The 19,318-nt window shown below is 34.2% G+C and overlaps 1 protein-coding gene across 1 annotated transcript; it reads right to left on the bottom strand.

The window, feature by feature from the left end:
• Window positions 1-2,614: 2,614 nt before the first annotated feature.
• Window positions 2,615-15,406, bottom strand: LOC134273501 (uncharacterized). Its single transcript, XM_062755697.1, has 4 exons — window positions 14,908-15,406; window positions 13,327-13,632; window positions 8,153-8,656; window positions 2,615-2,730 (listed from the first exon to the last, which is right to left on the bottom strand). The coding sequence occupies exons 1-4, from the start codon at window positions 15,389-15,391 to the stop codon at window positions 2,615-2,617; spliced, it is 1,410 nt and encodes a 469-aa protein (XP_062611681.1). The 5' UTR covers window positions 15,392-15,406.
• Window positions 15,407-19,318: the final 3,912 nt, after the last annotated feature.

Genomic DNA, 19,318 nt, shown 5'->3' with positions numbered 1-19,318 from the left:
GTACCAAGTTTGGTCAAAATTGGCCAAATGGTTCTTTAGAAGAAGTCGAAAATGTGAAAAGTTTACGGACGGACAGACGGACGGACGGACGACGGACAAAATATGATCAGAAAATGTGATCATAGAATTGTTTACAGGCAGACAGAAGGACGGACAGACAGACAGCTAGATTGACGACGGATTGCACTACTATCGCATAAGGCTTTCTGGTCTCTTTGATAAAACTTTCACAGAACTTTCACAGAATCTTAATTGCATATTGCCATTGTGCACCTCCATGTTTTTTATCTGACACATTTTTTGAGTTTCCCATAGCAAAAGTCAATTAAACAATGCAGTTTTCCTCCATGGCACCTGATCCCACCTCTGATGTTTCGGAGGTCCGTGTTTCCTGTACTCTGATTCTGTATAATGTTTAATGGACTTTGAGATTGAATGCTGTTCGTTTTCTCCATATCCTTCATTGGAGACATCGAACAGTACTCAATCTCAAAGTCCATAAAACAATACAATATCCCTGAGGATTATCCGAGGGGCACCAAATGAACTCCTTGAGTCTGTGTCCCTTATAGACTCAAAAGGTCAGTGACGTCTTTTTATACTGGGCGACACGCCTGCCAGCATTATTTCTTTATTCTGTGTACTCATGAATGAATAGGTACCGAACGACAAATTCATAATTTGTCTTATTATCATTTTATAATTACTTTCCATTGCACGTACGAGTTTTTATCATGTACAAGCAGAACATGCATTTTGCCATTATAATCATAAGGGGCCTGGGGTATCATTTAGTGAGTCACTGCTCACAGTACCTCTTATTCTTCGGAACATTGTTAAGGCTGAAAAAAAGGCGGCAGGTTTAATTTTTTTTAGGGGAAAAGTTTACTGTGACGCCACACAAAAATGTGACTTTTTGTATTCTTCATAATACCAGATAATGAAATAATTTGCAATTTTAAAATCGTCCTTTTGTAGGGGCATAGACGAAATAAATCTTAACCATGTTTTGAATATAAATAAAGGATATGTTCCTTAACTTGAAATGTGCTACTGCTTCCTTTAAATCGAGAGCGTGGATTAATAAGTACACAAAAAATTTGGTAAAAGTCAAACATATTTCGACATAGGGCTATTTACCTGAAATTTTAACTATTTAAACGCAAATTCTATGCAAAGCAGCAGTACTTTTCAGAAGGTACAAAGTAAGCAGAAACAATTAATAGCTTGAATTTTTACTTTCAAATAGGGTATGCCCTTATGATATTGATATTTGTTAATAACCTACATTCAGTACACGTACTATGCATTCATCACGTGAATGTACTTTGACCAGACCAAACTTCATATAGTACAGAGTAGGTTATATTATGCTATTTCCATAAGTGTTTAAGTTATGTCATAAAAATAACAGTTTAATAATAATAAATTCAGTTTTAAAAACAATTCCCGTTTTCGCACTTCTATTTTCCGTTGATTTCTCATAGTAAGTCTGAACTGTGCTGCCTTATTATATTTCAGTGTAAATCTCTGATTGCCTATTGCCATCGGAACCAATGTTGATATGGTTTGAATCAAATTAACCTGATGATGATATCACACGTTTCAGTTTTCCTGGTCCAACAGTTTATCAGGTTTTTTATGAATTTTAATCTCCTATATTGGCATTACCCTACCCCTAAAACTGGTCTAGCGGTTTATCAGGTCTTTTATGAACTTTAATGTCCTATTGTGGCACTACCCTACCTCTTAAAACCGAGATTTAAAGAAATTAGAATTAACACTATCATAGGAAGCTTTCTCACAAGTTTAATTTTTTTCTGGCATAGAGGGTCTTGTTATGATGATATTTTTTGTGAATTCTAATGACTTTCCCTTGATTATCTCCCCTTGGAAGAAAGAATGGTCCTTCTATACACCCTATTACTGGCAAATGGGACTGCTAATGCAACTGTGACAACAGATAGCAAAGTTGTTTTTCACTATGAGAACTAATTTATATGTAATTATATTTTTGACTATTTATTGTATTTATTTAATTCATTTGGTGTTTTCCAGTTTTGATCTTTCCTTAAACATTTTTTTCTGTTTAATACAAAACCATGATTTCTTATAAAAAAAATAAAGAACAGAATAAAGTTAAATTTCAATACAAGTTCAAGAACAAATCGCCAAATTAAGCTTACAGAATTAAAACTGGGTGTCTCTTTGAAATTTCTAAATTTTACCTAAGCGAAAGATAATTTGTAACAACTTGGTTAATTTTTGGCCCATACCATGGTACTTAAGAAGTAAAACATAGGAAATTTTTAAAGAGGAACAACAGATACAGAGACGGATGAATGGCCACAGGACAACGGATGATCCATAAAGCTCTCTTTAGTTTGCAGCTCAGGTAAGCCATCAATATCAAAGACAAGAATTATTATCCAAATTTTGCCAATAGTCATCAACAAAAATAGACATCAATACATTTTGTAAAGACTGTAACCAATCTTATGACCTAATAGGCCAGAAATCTTTTTGTTTTTGTATTTCTGTAAAATATGGCAGTACTTGTACATTCTCATGATAGGTTGGCGATATCTTCATTCCTTTTATAATTTACATTTGTTTATGACAGAATACTTACATCTGTAGATTTTGTTTCCGTGTGTGTGACAACAAGAAACAGTGGTGCCTTTTTGCCTCCAAATGCCTTGATTGAGGTAATCCAAAACTTCAGGTAGTCTAAAAGAAACAAGAGTATGTAAATAAAGGATGATAATAAAATTAGAAGTCTCTAATGAGACTGTAGCTTTACTGGTTAGTACTTATAGCAAGGGAAAAGAAAAGTAGCACTTTGATTTAAATCTTGCTACAGCAATAAATAGAATGTATACTTCTAGGTGTATAGTCTCTATGTGTGCCATGTTATATTGAAATCAGACCAAAACTGTAGGACGAGTACATTTTGAAAATATTTCACCGAAATTTCTATTTTTAGTGACCAGTGCAACACTGTTCATAGAAATCAGAAACCCATATAAAGAATTATGTATCTTAGTGTAGTCTACTTCTGTGCCAAGTTATACTGTAATCAGCCAAAAACTCAGGGAATATAGTCTTTTGATTTTTTTACGGACAGACAGCTAACTAGACAGATGGACAGATAACGGATACCTTACTTTTGCATAATCACTTCTGGTCTCTGATCAGTAAAGCTAAAAACAAACAGGTTTGTCTGATAAGAGTAAGATCTACAGCCTTTTACTTACAACTTATATGTTGTATCAGAACCTCAATCAATATTTTTTTTTATTTTTACACTACTCTAACAGAATTAAATTAAATAATTATTATTTTTTCCTAAGCATAAAGTTATTCAAAAAATTATTATGAACTATGGGACATGCGGATTTTAAATCGTGAACATAATTTTACGTATCTTCCTTCAGTATCTACAGCTTTTTCTACGACATCTGATTTGGAGAAATAATATATCATGATGTAGTGTACTTTGGTACGGTAAGCAGTGTATTCCTGTCTACTGACCATGAATTTATGGGTCACATCCTCAACGAACCGATACGTGCCATAAACGATTGTATTAAACAGAGACATTTATATGCATCTGCTTGAGATTGAACCCAGGGTCTCTGGCATGTCTGTCCAGTGCTCTTCCAATTAAGCTAAAGGGTTAACCCACTCGACCAAGAAAGTAGAAAGCCGTGTACATGTATCTAACACTATCATGAATACATACATGGTTTATATAGACTTTATATATGATTACTGTAATAATTCATGATTTTTGATGTAGTGTGTTATTTACTGCTGATCACTATAAGTTGAAAATAAGTGTTACTGCCATTTTGTCCTATAAACGCCAAGGTACCATATTTTTTTTTTCATCATTGTTTTGTAAGGGCTAAAAAGGAAGATTTAAATGTAGCGCTCTAACACCAATTTTTGGAAATGGATCCGGGTCCATAAAAATTGGGAAAAATAGCGACATTTTGGAAATTTTTTAGTTAACCATCATTCTTTATAAACATGATATACTAGTTTCTGACCTTTGTTATCAACTTAATTTTTGCTTTGCAATACAGAGGAATGTGAAAAAAAAACAAACTTAATTATTACATATCCAGCTATACTTTTAAATTTTAAGAGAAATGACTTTTGGGAAAATTAACACATTTAATTGGGATAAAGGTACTTTTTTGATTATGGATTGTTGCCTATAAACGGCACCTAATTATAGATAATCAAGAGCCCTGTAATTGATGCTAAACACTTGCTGTGGCCTTCAACTCGACATTTAGATATAACGACGACGTATTGTCAATTAATAATGATAATTGCCATTCCTTTGTCGACACGATATATCCTGGTGAGCTTGAGATAAAAGATACCACAGAGTCCGACACTTCAGCTTCATACTTGGATATTTTACTTGAAAATGAAATAGAAAGTACATCAAAATTAAAACTGAAATTTGATTACGTTCTAGGGAAAAACATTCTGTTTGGGCCGTTTTACAAAAGAACCTACGACTAAGACCAAAAACTGCAGATGATTGAAAATTTTTGCAAAATTAATGGTTCTATTAAAAATTGCCAATGTTAAAGATATTTTAATTCATTCCTTTGAAAAAAGATGAAAGGAATTAATCTTCGTCTAAGTTCTTTTTTTAATATCTAATTTCCCAGAGCAAATGTTATCTCCATTTGCTTGTGGGCGAGTGGTTGTCCACAACCCTGCCTATGATGCATGAACTAAGAAAGTTTGATGAGCATAGACCTGAAATTTTTCAAAATATGCCTCTAAATCATTCATAAAGAATGGCCACGATATTTATAAAGTAAGTCATCTTGACCTACTTTTTGAGTCAACGTGATATGACTGACAAATAGTCCTTACAGCAAGCAAAATATCAACATTTTAATAAAATCAATGTAATTCCTGGTCAAGAAACCATGCTGATTGCACTAAATTAATTCTCCGACATGCAAATGTTTATCTACAACATTAGTTCTTGACCAGAGATTTTTTTAGCAACCAATACTTTGCTTTCATTTTTTCTAATTATCTCCCCTTGTCTTAGGGTCATGACACAGTGTTTTTAATAGATGGGAGCTCTAAGGCCAAGGATTCATCGTGACAAAGGAAGACTGCATTTAACGCTGTGTTTTGGGTATTTTCCGATCGCTTCTGTTGCTTTTAAATGTTAACTTAATTTCACTTTTAAATATTTTCTACAGAAGTATGCCCATTTGACACCTAATAAAAATGTTAAAAATATTTTTAGACTGTAAAACAATAATTAATTTCATGTTTTTTGTCCTTACGGTTTTCCGAATACAGAGAATTTACACTTATCTGCCCTTGATTAAACATTATGCATGTATACGAAAAGGAGCTAATATCGTAAAAATGGATCTAAAATTAGACTGGATGAATAACAATGACATGAATTAAACAAGAGGCCCACGGGCCTTATAGGTCACCTGAGTATCATGTTACAACTTTCCAGCGATTGTACTTGGTTCGTGTTTTAATCCAAAAGCCATGAAATTCACAAATTTTGAAGGAGGCACCATTGCTTATCAAAGGGCAGATTTTAAAGCATTAATTTATTTTTAGTTAAAGTACCCCCTGGTACCCATGACCCAGCGGCCCTGAAATTATCTATTTTTAAAGAGGCCCCTTTCTTCATTATAAGGCCAGCTTTTTTTCATGTTTAGGTTTAGTTATGAACACGAGAATTAAAAAGTCCCGAAGAAGAAGGAAATAATTTTGTTTTTGATAAATCAATGATTAATATTTATTAATATTTGGACATTCTTTTATAATGCTATTCCAATAGGCTCCTTACCACTGGACTAATAATGCTTACAAATAGGAAAGTAGAATATTTAATTGCTTCTGTCATCATCTGCCAGTTTGGACCAGTTTTATAAATTTTGTGATGTTGGTCAAAATCTATTTTAAAAAATCAATTCTTAAAAAGTCTTTCAATATATCTTCATTTTTTTAATATGTGTTAGGTGAATGTGTAGACATTGTTCTAAAATTTACTTGATGCCTAAAACTATAATTCCTATTATTAAACAGACATGGAGTATTGGGGAGTAGGGTGAACATTTTTTCAATTAAGTGTAAAATAATTTTTCTTGCTGATACAAATGATACTACATGCCTGTATATATTTTTGTATTCTTGCCTTTTAATAGTTGAATTTTTTTTTATTTCATCAGGTTATTGTTTATTACTTCCTCTAATGGACTTAAATTCTCCCATAGTTTTATTCATTACATCTGATGCATAAGCAACCCTTTTGTGAAGTATGATGCTAAGACTGTAAGCTATAACAGAGACCTAAACAATGTCGCTGGCAATATGCAATAGCTACCAAGGGCAAACCTGGGGGGGAATAATTTACAGATACTTTTGAAACGAATACATAATTATCTCACCAGCATGTCATTGTGCAACAAAGTCGTCAGCATTTTATTTGTCCTTTGAACGGATGAAACGTTTTGAATGGCACTCGTATCGATGAATTTTACACTAAACCAAGCTATCTTCTCTGATCTTGCTTTATTTACCCACCGTTTCATCTTAAAACCGGAAGTGCGAGTTCGTAAATTTGAAATCTCGATCCCGACTCAAATTTAGTAGAGGTACTCTTGCTTATCATACCTATTTACTTTGTTAGTTTATTTAATACCCAGGAGCAGAGAAGAAGATTTTCAAAGAATTGATATATTTTCACTATATAATCAATAGAGCCCCGCCCTAGCACCAGAACCCCCAACCCTGGGGCCATAAAAATCACAAATTTGGTAGAAGCACTCTTGCTCATAATAACTGAGTACTTAGTTGGTTTACTTAATACCCAGGAGCAGAGAAGAAGATTTTCAAAGAAATAATACATTTTCACTACCTACTTATTTAGCCCCGCCCTGGCACTAGAACCCCTGACCCCAGGGCCATGAATTTCACAATTTTGGTAGAGGACTCATTTTTGATTACAATCATGCCAACACTTTGACTGCTTGATTTCCAGGAGTAAAGAAGAAGATTTTTAAAGATTGCATTAATTTTAGTGGTTTTGGCCCCACCCCTCAGGCCCCAGGGGGGCAGAGATAATGAAATTCACAATTTTTGTTCCTCTTAACCCATAGATGCTCTATGCCAAATTTGGTTGAAATTGGTTTAGTGGTTGCAGAGAAGAAGCTGAAAATGTTCAAATGTCAACGGACGACGCACGACGCATGACGACGGACGATAACAGATAGCAATAGGTCACCTGAGTTTACTCAGGTGACCTAAAAATATGAGATCTCTATTTTCCATTTTGCTATTCATTCTGTTTGGCAGAAGTACATTATTTACCAATGTTTAAATCGTTTGAGCTAATCCATGTAAGAAAAGAATATTTTAAATCGCTGGCTGACTATTCAACATGTTTGAACACAGTGTCCTAGTTATCACAAAACATGCTATCAATAAGTCACGTGACGACATTTAGTATTCACAAAATTACCTGAGAAAAGATATCACGTGGTGAATTATAATATTCAACGTGTCACAGCCCTTGGTTACAACAGAGAGAGCTAGTGTAAGAAGAAGTAGATTTTTTTTCTCTTTTTAACGATGAGCGCATGTTTGTCTATTAATCTCCTTTAAACACAACATTATTTATACAAATATACAACTACTGTTAAAAGGAGAACAATAGACAAACATGCGCTGTCTATGTATAAAGTTAGTAAAGAAAGTTGGCGTCCTCATTATGGTTCGAAGATAGAACGAATGGTGTTGACCCCAACCTCAGAAAACAGATTCGTACGTTGTAAATACATACTTTTATTTATTGTAATTAAGTAAAGTTGTAGGTTAGATGTTGATCGTTTCTGCTATTGAAAGAAAAATGTCTGTTTTGAAAGTTTATTTTGACGTAAATTTTGCATATCCTTAAGTGCAGTCATCCTTTGACAATAATTGACCAAGGGGATTTTGAGTTATGATTTTGGCCAGTATTCTAAAACATTTATGGATACTGTATAACACACGCCGCTCACCGAACAAATGGCAAAGACATTAGCTTCTTAAGTCTTTGAATCAGAAGAGCTTAATATTGGACATTTTACAAGTGCCTAACCTTTGTACGTCCATACTGAGAAGATTGATCCCTCTTGATTATCTTTCTCTTGATCCACCACATCCTCAAACCTCTTAGTCATGTCCAACACAAGGATAAAAAAGGCCTTTGGTGTTACGTAAATTTGGTGACAGGCATAATAGGCTAACTGGCCAGCAAAATCCAGCATGCTGACAGTTGGTAATTTTTCTTTATCAGACAAGATTTTCTGAAAAATTTCATCCTTTACCATAGCTGTAGCTTCTGAAGAGATAAGACTGGCCATTATCTCTACTGAGTTCTCTTCTTCTGTGCCCTCCGTTGGTGAACTAGACATTTCCACATTCTCTTCTTTCTTTTCCTCTCGGTTATAAACTACTTCAGTGCTTTTATCAGTACTTCCTACTTCCAAATTTTCTTTTTCATTTGCATCAGAGCTGGCAACGGCACTGCTGCTTGGGTCTGGTTTCAAATCTGCAGCATTTATTCTGATAAATGACTTGAATGTTGAGTCATCATCAGCCACTGAAAAAAGAGGAATGTTATTTAATAATGGTTTCATTTTAACACATAATAGAGTAATAATGTTCCCTTGCTTTTGTAAAAGTGAGGGAACAATAAATCTCATTTGTCCTTCCGTCTGTCTGCCCGTCCCAAAAACTTTAACCTTGGTCATATCTTTAAGATGAGAAAGAACTTTGAAATTACATATATTACCTGCGACAAGACATCTAAATACACGATGACCTTGTGACCTTGAAGTTTGACTTATTTTTAAAAATATTAAAGTTAATAAACACTACTTTTACTGGCCATAACTTTTGAATGAGAGAATGATAGAGCTTTCATATTAGAGATATGTATTACATTTGACAAGACATTTCTTAATACCTAATTTGACGTCTTGACCTTGACCTTGGAGTTTTATCTACTTCACAATCATCTTTAATCTTGGTCATACCCTTTTAATTAGTAGAGAAAGGACTTTCATATTACACATGAATAATACCTGTGACAAGGTCTTTCTAAATTCTTTGATTTTTTATATCCGCAATCTTGACAATTGCCTACTTTAGAAGAATTTAACATTTTTTAATTGGTAGTTTCCTTTGACTGAGAAGAGATAGGGCTTAAATGTGTATTAAATGTAACAAGACCTTCCTATGAACACTATGACTTTTGACCTCGTGACCTTGGCCTCTAAGTTAAACCTTTTCTTTCAAGAACTTGAATCTTGCTCATCATGCAGGGATTTTTATTTTATACCTGTGTATTGCCTGTGACAATGCCTTTCTTCATACCCTGAGATTTTTGATTTTGTGATCTTGGACTTCAAATTTAGCCTACTTTTTTTTTATTGTAAACCTTTCCTTATAACTTTAGATTGGAAAGAGATTGAACTTTTATATTTGACCGGTGCATTACAATACTTGTGATAAGGTATTTCTGAGCATGCCAGGGTTCTCCACATTTAAAAATTTAACCGTGGAGGAAGCTGCGCGAAGGCGAAATGTGGCCGAAAACATTAGTGCATCTTAGACTTCCTTATCTTCATTATTCAATGATTGGTTTTTACAGTTTTTAAACCTACCTACTGCAATACAAAACATTGAATAACTAACACTTTTTAAAGTGAAAAAAAATATTAATTAAAATTGAAAAGGATTTATTTAATTTATCTTACTTCACACATGTACCAAAATTTGCCCAAAACTGCAGTAATCTTCTGAAGGAATTAAAAAAAAATTATGTTGTTACAGGTAGCCAGTAACCATGGCATTAGATTAATAATTATAAGAATTGTAGCCTGTTTTATGAAATGTTTTGTTTCAATATGACTATAGAACTGATTAATGGATAGTGTTTTTTTTTTTAAGTAAACACATAAAAGACTATTTGGACTAGTGTCCTTTTTTCTAAACGTTTTATTTGTCTAGATACTGCATTAATCACCCATTGTGTTTACTTCTCCACGTGTCCAGAGCTAAAAATAGCGCCACGCGACGTTTCATAACAACGGGAAGTAAGTCTTAAACTAAGATTGTGATTGAGACGCCGGCCCTATACACATTTAATCAAAAAGATAATAAATTTAAAGCTTATAAAACAGAGCATGGGGAATTGATTAAATACGGAGGAATATGAAATTTTTACAGAGTATGTTTTTTTCAGGCACAGAAACCTGAATCGCAAGCATGACGATTTTTGTTCGTGTATTACCGTATCGGTATTAAATTGTAATTTTTTATAAACCCGTTATATGTCTAATCATGTAGTGAACATATTGAAGTTACCCAAAATTATTTACATGTGTACAGGATAATTAACTCACAAAATATTGATCAGCTGATTGACTATCCATTGATTGTCATGCTTCATAGCATATAGTCGCCGAATGAAGTGTTTGTTTAGCAGTCCGTTTTTCTTAGAGGCTTGCCAGGTGCAAGACAGTCGTAGTATAAACAAAATTAAGTACTCAAGTCATTAAAAAATGTAGGTGTCAGAACTGAAATGCAATAAAATTTAATCATGGCGGATGCTGATTTTAACCATGGCGCAGCTCGTTTAACCATGGCGCACATAAATTTAACCATGGCGCGCCTTGTGGAGAACCCTGCATGCTATGATTTCTGACCCCTTGACCATGATGATTGACTTTATTTTAGAGAGAATTAATCTTCGGTGATAATTTCTAAATGACATATGATAGGGCCTTCATATTTGACACAATAATACAAAATGTCATAAAAATTGACATCTCACCCACAAAGATATCGAAAGCGGGGACCACAACTCTTTGAATTTGCTTGTTTATCTCTTTTTTCATAATTATCTATCTCTTTTTTCCTCATTGACAACTAACATTCTACCACTTGTATGTTATCATGTAATTCTATATATTGTTCATATTATTTAAAATCTTTATTATGTGATGATGACTGGATAACGTCCAGCTCTCTGGTTGGCTGCTCTAGATTTAAAGCAAGGAATCTGTGAGCCAATGCTCACTAGTAATACCCGCGCTCTAATGTAAATACGAGGGCTGATCAATAAATAATGTTCTGAACTTTATGACATACAATACAAATATCATATGATATTAAACTTGACTTTTGTCTCATTATTGAATCATTACTAAATTCATAACAGTTTATGTGACCACATTTCATCTCATAGTTTCATCGTGAGAAGCTGGGAAACAAGGGCTTTTCGAGACACTGCATTCTAAATGAATGGTAAAGAATCAGTAAACTAGAGTGAAAAGGCTGAAATAGGTGTCATTTACAGCAACCAATGCCTGTTTTATAGACAAATGAGCAGGTGGATTTCAATGATAAAAAAAATTATATAATGGGCATCAAAAATGGGTACCCTCCTTGCCAACAAAAATTATAAATATTTATGTATTTTTGTCAAATTTCAACAAATAATATTTGATGATGTATGATTGACTTTAAGACACATAGCAAGTTTGGTAGACATCATATCGGAAGTAGTTTACACTGTTTTTTAAGAAACGTTTGACAGTAAAAAAAAGCTTGGTACTCAAAGGTCACCCTATATTTTGAAAAATGAATGAAAAAGACAGCTTGTACGAAGGAAATTATTTTAAAATATCAGTAATTGTAGTTATCCATGTTTGTTTTATATTCAGATATTGGAACATGAATCTATTGCTTAAAATCATCAAAACAAAATTTACCATAAGATGAATTTGATAAAAACGGCGAAGGTCTGACAAAAGCAAAGGTATGCAAGAACACAAAGACAGATTTATATGCAATTTTCTTAAATATTAGTGGTATTGTTGTACAAATTCGTATTCGGGGAGACAGTTTAATATCTGAAGGAGTCTGGAAAGCAATTTTTTTGCAAAAAGATCGAAAGGTTTATTAGAGGAAGGACCCAGAATCAGGATTTCACTACATTGAATTTCTTCATGACAGCGTCCAAACCGGCATGCCCTGAAGAGTAAAAGGGTTTTCGGGATTCACAGAAAGTTATTTTTTTTTCACATTAACAATATTTGCCAGATCTTTGACCTTTTGAGTTGTTTCTTTTTCCAAACTTGAAAAAAAAACCTTTTTTGAAGGAAAAAACAAGTCCAGAAAATCATTGTATCTGCCATTTTCCAGTATACTAAGGGTCATACCAACAAATGAGTTCTCAAAACAATCAGAAATTGGATAAAAAAATGTTACAGACATGTGTTTGAATTAAAAGAGATTGATAAGTAAAATCATGAAGACTAAATCATTGAAAAGCATCGTTTGCTTCTTTCTGAGCACCAAGTACATTATTTATTGAACAGCCCTCGTAAGCACTATCATGTAAATACCGGTATACACAAGTTGAATTACAGGCAGATGCACAGAAAAATATGAAGTTGACATCAGGTTAATATCAAAACTAACCCCACCATAATGGCATGCCTCAACAAAGAGTGTTATAAAATTTCAAGCATCCGCTTTGAATAGCTAATGAGAAAACTCCGACAAAGATTTGTTATGCAAGAAACGGACAGATGAACAGACAAACTGGAAGTTGATATGCGATTGGAACAAAAATATATCCCAAAATATGGCATACCTTAGAGAAAATTGTGTTAAAATTTCAAGCATCTACAATAAATAGTTGCTGAGAAAACTGCGACGAAGATTTGTTATGTATGAATCATACAGACGCACAGACAAACAGGAAGTTGACATCTGATTTGAACGAAAATGTATCCCACCATATGGCATGCCTCAGAAAAGATTGTATTAAAATTTCAAGCATCTACAATAAATAGTTGCTGAGAAAACTGCAACGAAAATTTGTTATGTATGAAACAGACAGACGCACAGACAAACAGGAAGTTTACATCGGATTTGAGCGAAAATGTATTCCACCATATGGCATGCCTCAGATGAGTAGTTGCTGAGAAAACTGCGACGAAAATTTGTTACGGACGGACACACGGACAGACATACAAAGGTAAAACAGAGGTTTAAAGAACTAGAAATATGACCATAGAACATGAACGCCTTGGCCTGGCCTCATTACGTAGGCGACATAAACATTTGTATCAGTGTATGAAGTTTGATGAAAATATCTTGAATAATTTCTTTAAGACTGGATCTAATACAAAAATTCAAGGGATATTTCTTACTCTTTCATTTATCTTTTGCAAATGTGTCAGAAATTATTTTTACCTTCTAAAACGCCATCTCTAACAATGAATAGATGTTGATGGACTTCCAGTCCCCTGGTGGACTCTGTAACTTCACTGAAATCTTGGCGTTTCCATCTTAATCTCTTCAGCAATGTTGTTATTCCCCTGGATGACTTTGTAGCTTTGCTGACAGTTTGACTTTGCCCTCTTAATCTCTTCAGTAGCGTTGTTTTTCCAGCCTCCGCACATCCAACAAGTATTCCTCTGGCATGGGTGACAGTTGTCTTCTCCTTCCTCAGAAACTTCTTCAACTCATCCACTTTATTTATAGCATCACTGCTTGGATCTATAACAAAAACAGTCATGTTCTCAGAATAGACATAAAAACACATGCATAAAGCTGAATTTGAAATTTTGTTTTAATGCATTCTACAGAACTTATGGTGAAGGTTAAAAAAACATATAGTAATATTTAGATTTATATTTTTTTAGCATATAGGACACAGTAAACGTCACAATACCAATGACCTTGGTATCCTGTGAAAGGGCTTATTTAGTCGAGTATGCATGCAAAATATTAAATCTCTATCTTTTTCGTTCCAAAGTTATAGTAAAGGTTAAAATTTGACAACAAAAGCATATATTTAGCGTATACATCAGTCAAGGTCACAAGGTCATTGACCACAGTGTCATTTAAAGGAGTTTTTTTTCAGTGATGTATGCATACTGAATAGGAAGTTTCTATCTTTTATGGTTCGAAAGTTAAAGCAAAGGTTAAAGTTTGCAAAAAAAAATTATTTTTAGCATATTGGTCACAGTCAAGATTACAAGGTCATTGACCTTGGTTGCATTTGAAAGAGTTTAATTAGTGGACTATATTTACCAAATATGAAGTCTCTATTGTTCATGATTCAAATATTATGACGAAGGTTAAATTTGTAGACTTACAGACAAGCAGTCAAACAAACAATCAGACAAGACAAAAGACAAAAACAATAACAAATAAACAATAAACAGATCTTTTAATCTGGGCGCATTAAAATTTTCCCTAATACAGTATATATCATCTAATGATAAGAACTAGGACATTAGCCCCCCCCCCCCCCCCCAGACATAGACCACACACCGATTTTACCACGTTAACCATTTTTCTATTTCCTGACATTTATAATTATCTATGAATTTAATCTACAAACCATTAAGCAGTGGAATATGAAAAATAATGTAAACCAAAAAAGAAGACAGAATCAATTAAAGTTATTTAACCATGCTGACAAATCATTAGGCAGTCCGTACAAATTCAGGAGTAGTTTGTCACATACAACAAAATTAACAATTAAGTACACATAAGAATAACCCTAATTAAATCTAAACTGAAAATCAAATCATTATTAATTTGACAACTTATCAATTAATATTCTTTCTTAAAACATTTCTTGTTACAGAACACAACAGGTTAGAATTCAATTAACCATGTAATGTATTTACACTTTAGCTATCAGTATGATAATTCTTTAATCATTTTAATGTCTTATAATTAAACACAAAACAATGACTATAATATATTGTACACACTAAATATTGTAAACAAAACATATAATAATACTTCAGTATAACTTACCATTCAGATTATCCCCTCCATAGATAGGTCTGTAGATGTTCACTGTGTTGTTGTTGTATGAACCGAGCCAGACAGACCGGGTGTTGTCATCATAACTCAGGCTCCATGGTCTGTCTATCCCGTGTTGTTCCCTCTCTATTGTTGTCAGGTAGTGACCATCTTTATCAATAATCTGTACTGAGTAGGTGTCCCAATCACACAGCAAGATGTGTGACAGCGCGTCAGTGCAGATTCCACGTGGTGTTAGTCGTGATCCTGATGGAGGACCTGTGTAGGAGAAGCGATGATTGCCTGTACTGTCTGTCACCACTACAGCATAACAGTAATAGTCAGACACAATAACATCTCCATTTCGGTTCTCTGTGATGTAGATAGGTCTATTATACAGTCCCTGACCTGTGTTTTCGTGCTGTATGGTCTGTATGTGTCGTCCTGTGTCAGTGTAACGGTTTAATTGGCCTGTCCTTGTATCAGTATTCCACATCCCGACAAGCAAGTCTCCAGTGGAGGGGGAGCTGAAAACACAGTATGGTTCCCATGGTGCTGTATTGTATGGTATTACTGTGGTCTTTTCTTTAACTGTAGACAGTTTGATGATGTTACGTTTACTGTCTATATAAATCACATCACCTCCACCGGTCACAGTATGTACTCCACCAGTATAGCTAATTAAATCTGTCAGGTGATCTAGTATGTCTCCTGTCCTGTTTGTTAAGATGAGGTTGCCTTTATGATCACTGATCCAGACCCGGTCTGTTGACACGTGCGTAATGTGACTAGAATCACTAACACCTGACACTCTGACAGATTTTCGTAACACCAATCTATACATCACTGACACCAGACATCTATTTCTTCTTTTTCCTGTTGTTTCAGAACCCTGTGTTGCTTTCCTTCAGTCAGGGAGATTTCTCTGTAAATTACAACACTGTTCTACAATTATCTGCAACAGGAACATATCTCTGTTTATAAATAACAAATGTACTGACTTCAAATGTTTTAGTTTTAAGAATTTATACAGTGTTGAACAATTCAATAGAAATGTATAACAGATAACCATAAATACCTTGACACTGGCTTCTCAATGCTTTGTCTCCATGGATAGCAGCCTCCAAGTGTTCTCAATTAAACCTGTCTAACAAAGCAATAGTTATAAATTAAAACACATATGAATTAAGAAATACTGGAAAACAGTTCAGATTTGTATAGGTGTTAACATGAAATCATATAAAACCTCAGTGTGTAAACTTTATAATTTACAAAATATAATCACAATTAACACGACTTTCTTTCAAATAGTAATTCAAAGGTTATAGCATAAAACAGTGTTAGACAGAGATTTCTATCATGACTCACTCCGTAGATACTGTATGTATAAGTACATATATTTTTTTTTACTTTTCATACAATTATAACAAGAGGCCCATGGGCATTACCTGAGCCAGATTTAACAACTATCCCACCATTTAAGTTGGTTCATATTTTCAAACAGAGGCCATGACATTTACAATTTTGAAAAAGGTAGTATCAAAATAATACACTTATCATGTTTATTTTGGTTGCTTAATACCCATAGGCAGGGTAGGGGGAAAAATGCATTTCATCTAATCAGTAATATGCAGCAATAATGAGTTATGCCCCAAACCCCACATTCATTTTCATTATTTAATTAGACCCCCCTGTCCTCCATGGAATCCCTGATCCAGGGGCCTTGAAATTCTAAATTCTCGAAAATGGCCCATGCTCATCACAACTGTGTAAAATCTAATTAAAATTGAACGTTAGATCTCCTCGAATACTAGATTCACTAACATCTAACAACATCCCATTGAGGGTCACCTCAGAGGTTAAATTCTATCAACCAATCAATTTGTCGCCTGCAAAATCATCGCGTATTGGTTGAAGCGAATAAGTCTAGAGTTATTCCAAATTTGACCTCTAACGTTACCCTCTATGATCTGTTGTAAGATGTTAGTGTAGCGAGAATGCCAGCGGATCTGACATCTTATTTTGATTAGATTAAACTATGTATGTAGTCAGTTCGTTTAATACCAAGGAACAGAGTTCATGACTCAAAGAATTAATGCATTTCCATACTGATAAGTAGTCAAAGTAACCAGAGGTGTTTTTACAGCTCCTGCATATATTATCTATACTAAGTAATTGCAATGAAGTAATTATGAGTTTGAGTGATAGTTCTAACCTCTTCAAGTCAATATTGGACTCAGTTACTGGATTTTCAAGATCATTTAGTGTAAGTAATGAGGTTCCAAATGAATCTGTGAAACTGGATCTAGAAGCACCAGATTTCCTCCAAGGTAATACAAATCAGAGGAGTGTCACAATAACTTTCAATGGGGACAAGTACCCTATCATCTTGGATTTACTACAGAGCGAACTTGTGCTGTTTAAAAACCGCGAGAGAAGAAGACATGGATCTATACATAAGTCGCGAGATGATTCTGTCACATTTACCATTTAAGAAATAACAAATACCCTTCACATCCAAGAAGACTCATATTTCTCGTGATGTCAAAGATTGCTCAAGAATTTGAAGACCTCTGATGAAAATTTGAAGACGAGATGTAAGACCATAGAGGAAACATCTCCTCAGTACACATAAACTACTAAAAGTAAGGCCTCAAAAGTTGATGAAGACCCCCAAATGAATTGTCATCATTGCATTGACAGTGCAACAATCATTAAGGAACCCTCAGACACTGTCCAACTTTTGTCACAAGAAGTCAGTGATCTCAAACAGCAAATAAATGCATCGAGAAAGTTCGCATCTCTTCCAACAAAAGGTACCCAAACAGCTTCAAACAGGACAAAGGAGAAAGAGACATCAACGGAAGGAATGAAAATTCCTGGGTCAGATGTATCAAGGCATAGTCAGTATGACATTAAAGTGCCCTTAACCAGTAGAAGTACTATGACGGATACCACATTAAAGATTGCCCTTAACCAGTAGATCAGTACTATATTACAAAGGATCCACAGCAGAGGATTGCATTCTAGTGTACAGGTCGGCACAAACCGATCTGTTCTTACAAATATGGATGCGTCATCATATAAAAGTATTATTGTTTTTGCTTGTGGAAATGACACTTCAACGGCGTGATGCAGAGTGGATGGAAAACGATTTTGCGGAAATAATTGCAGAGCTCCAACATCGGAATCCCAGTGTATGTGTGTATATTCCAGAAGTGTTTGCTAGACGAGATACGAATGTCAGTGATGTTAATGAAGTTATTAAAGATGTTTGTGAAATGTATGGTGTCACTGTGATCCCTACCGTATATACTCGCCTATAAGTCGTTTTTTTGGGAGTTAATCTCTGGTCCAAAACTCTTTGTCCGACTTATAGGCGAGCTATCAAAAGTATGGTTTTATACGAGGTCAGTCCATCTGATATGCAAGCTTATTAAATACAACCGACTTATAGGCGGACCGACTTATAGGCGAGTATATACGGTACTTCAAAAATCTTTGGAGAGCGAAAGTTCAAATACTTAAATATGGAATCAGCTGTCAGATACTGGTACTGCTGAAAATCTATCATATAAAAGTGTGCGCATTATACAACATGTTTTTGTTCAACTTTCTACTATTTCTGGAATATATCATTGCAGGCACGGCGTGATGCAGACACAAAACCAAGTGGCATAGCCACTAGAAAACAATGATTTTGCCCGGATAATTAATAACAATAATGTATTTTCTCTTCTTGAATAGTTTATGCTCGGAATGTAATAAGGTTTATTGTTTATGTCGTGATAATGAGTATTCATGTGCATTTGTTCCAAATTCTAGTACTAAGTCAAACACTATATCTAATTCCTATAAATTCACTAAGACTAAGTAAAATATTAATAGTTCTATTGTCAAGGAGGTTTCACAATCAAAAAAATCTAATGTGTTTATAACAAAAAGTAACAGTATAACAAGCATTAATGAATTTGGTTTGATGAAAAAAGGCTTAAAATTTGGAACCTTAACATTTGCCACTTAATGCCACAAATTTAAAAAAAATTAAACTTCTGCTTCAAAACAAACGAACTCTTAATAATCTAGGACTTTGTAAAACCTATTTAAATGAAACTATTAGTGATTCTGAGTTGAATATTGATGGCTTTGAAATGAAAAAGAAGGACCACACTTTGAGGGCAGGTCATGGAATTCTAAAAATATAATATACAATCGCAGAACAGATTTTGAAATTGGCAATATTGAAACAATTTGGCTAGAATTAAATACAAAGAATCCTAAACCAATTTTTGATTGTTCAGCATATCGCCCACCATCTGCTCCCTCCTGCTGGGCAGAGGACCTGGCTAGCGAGATTAACTGTGCTTCCCTTTGAGGGGATGCGAAAATTATCTTAACAGGTGACTTTAATGTAGACTTATTC

Source organism: Saccostrea cucullata, unplaced genomic scaffold, assembly GCF_032062105.1.
Source record: "Saccostrea cucullata isolate Sc308-1 unplaced genomic scaffold, CSIRO_AGI_Scuc_v1 ctg1311, whole genome shotgun sequence".
NCBI classification, from domain to species: Eukaryota; Metazoa; Mollusca; class Bivalvia; order Ostreida; family Ostreidae; genus Saccostrea; species Saccostrea cuccullata.
Note: the sequence above shows the minus strand (reverse complement) of the source record. Positions and strands in the feature narration are given on the sequence as shown.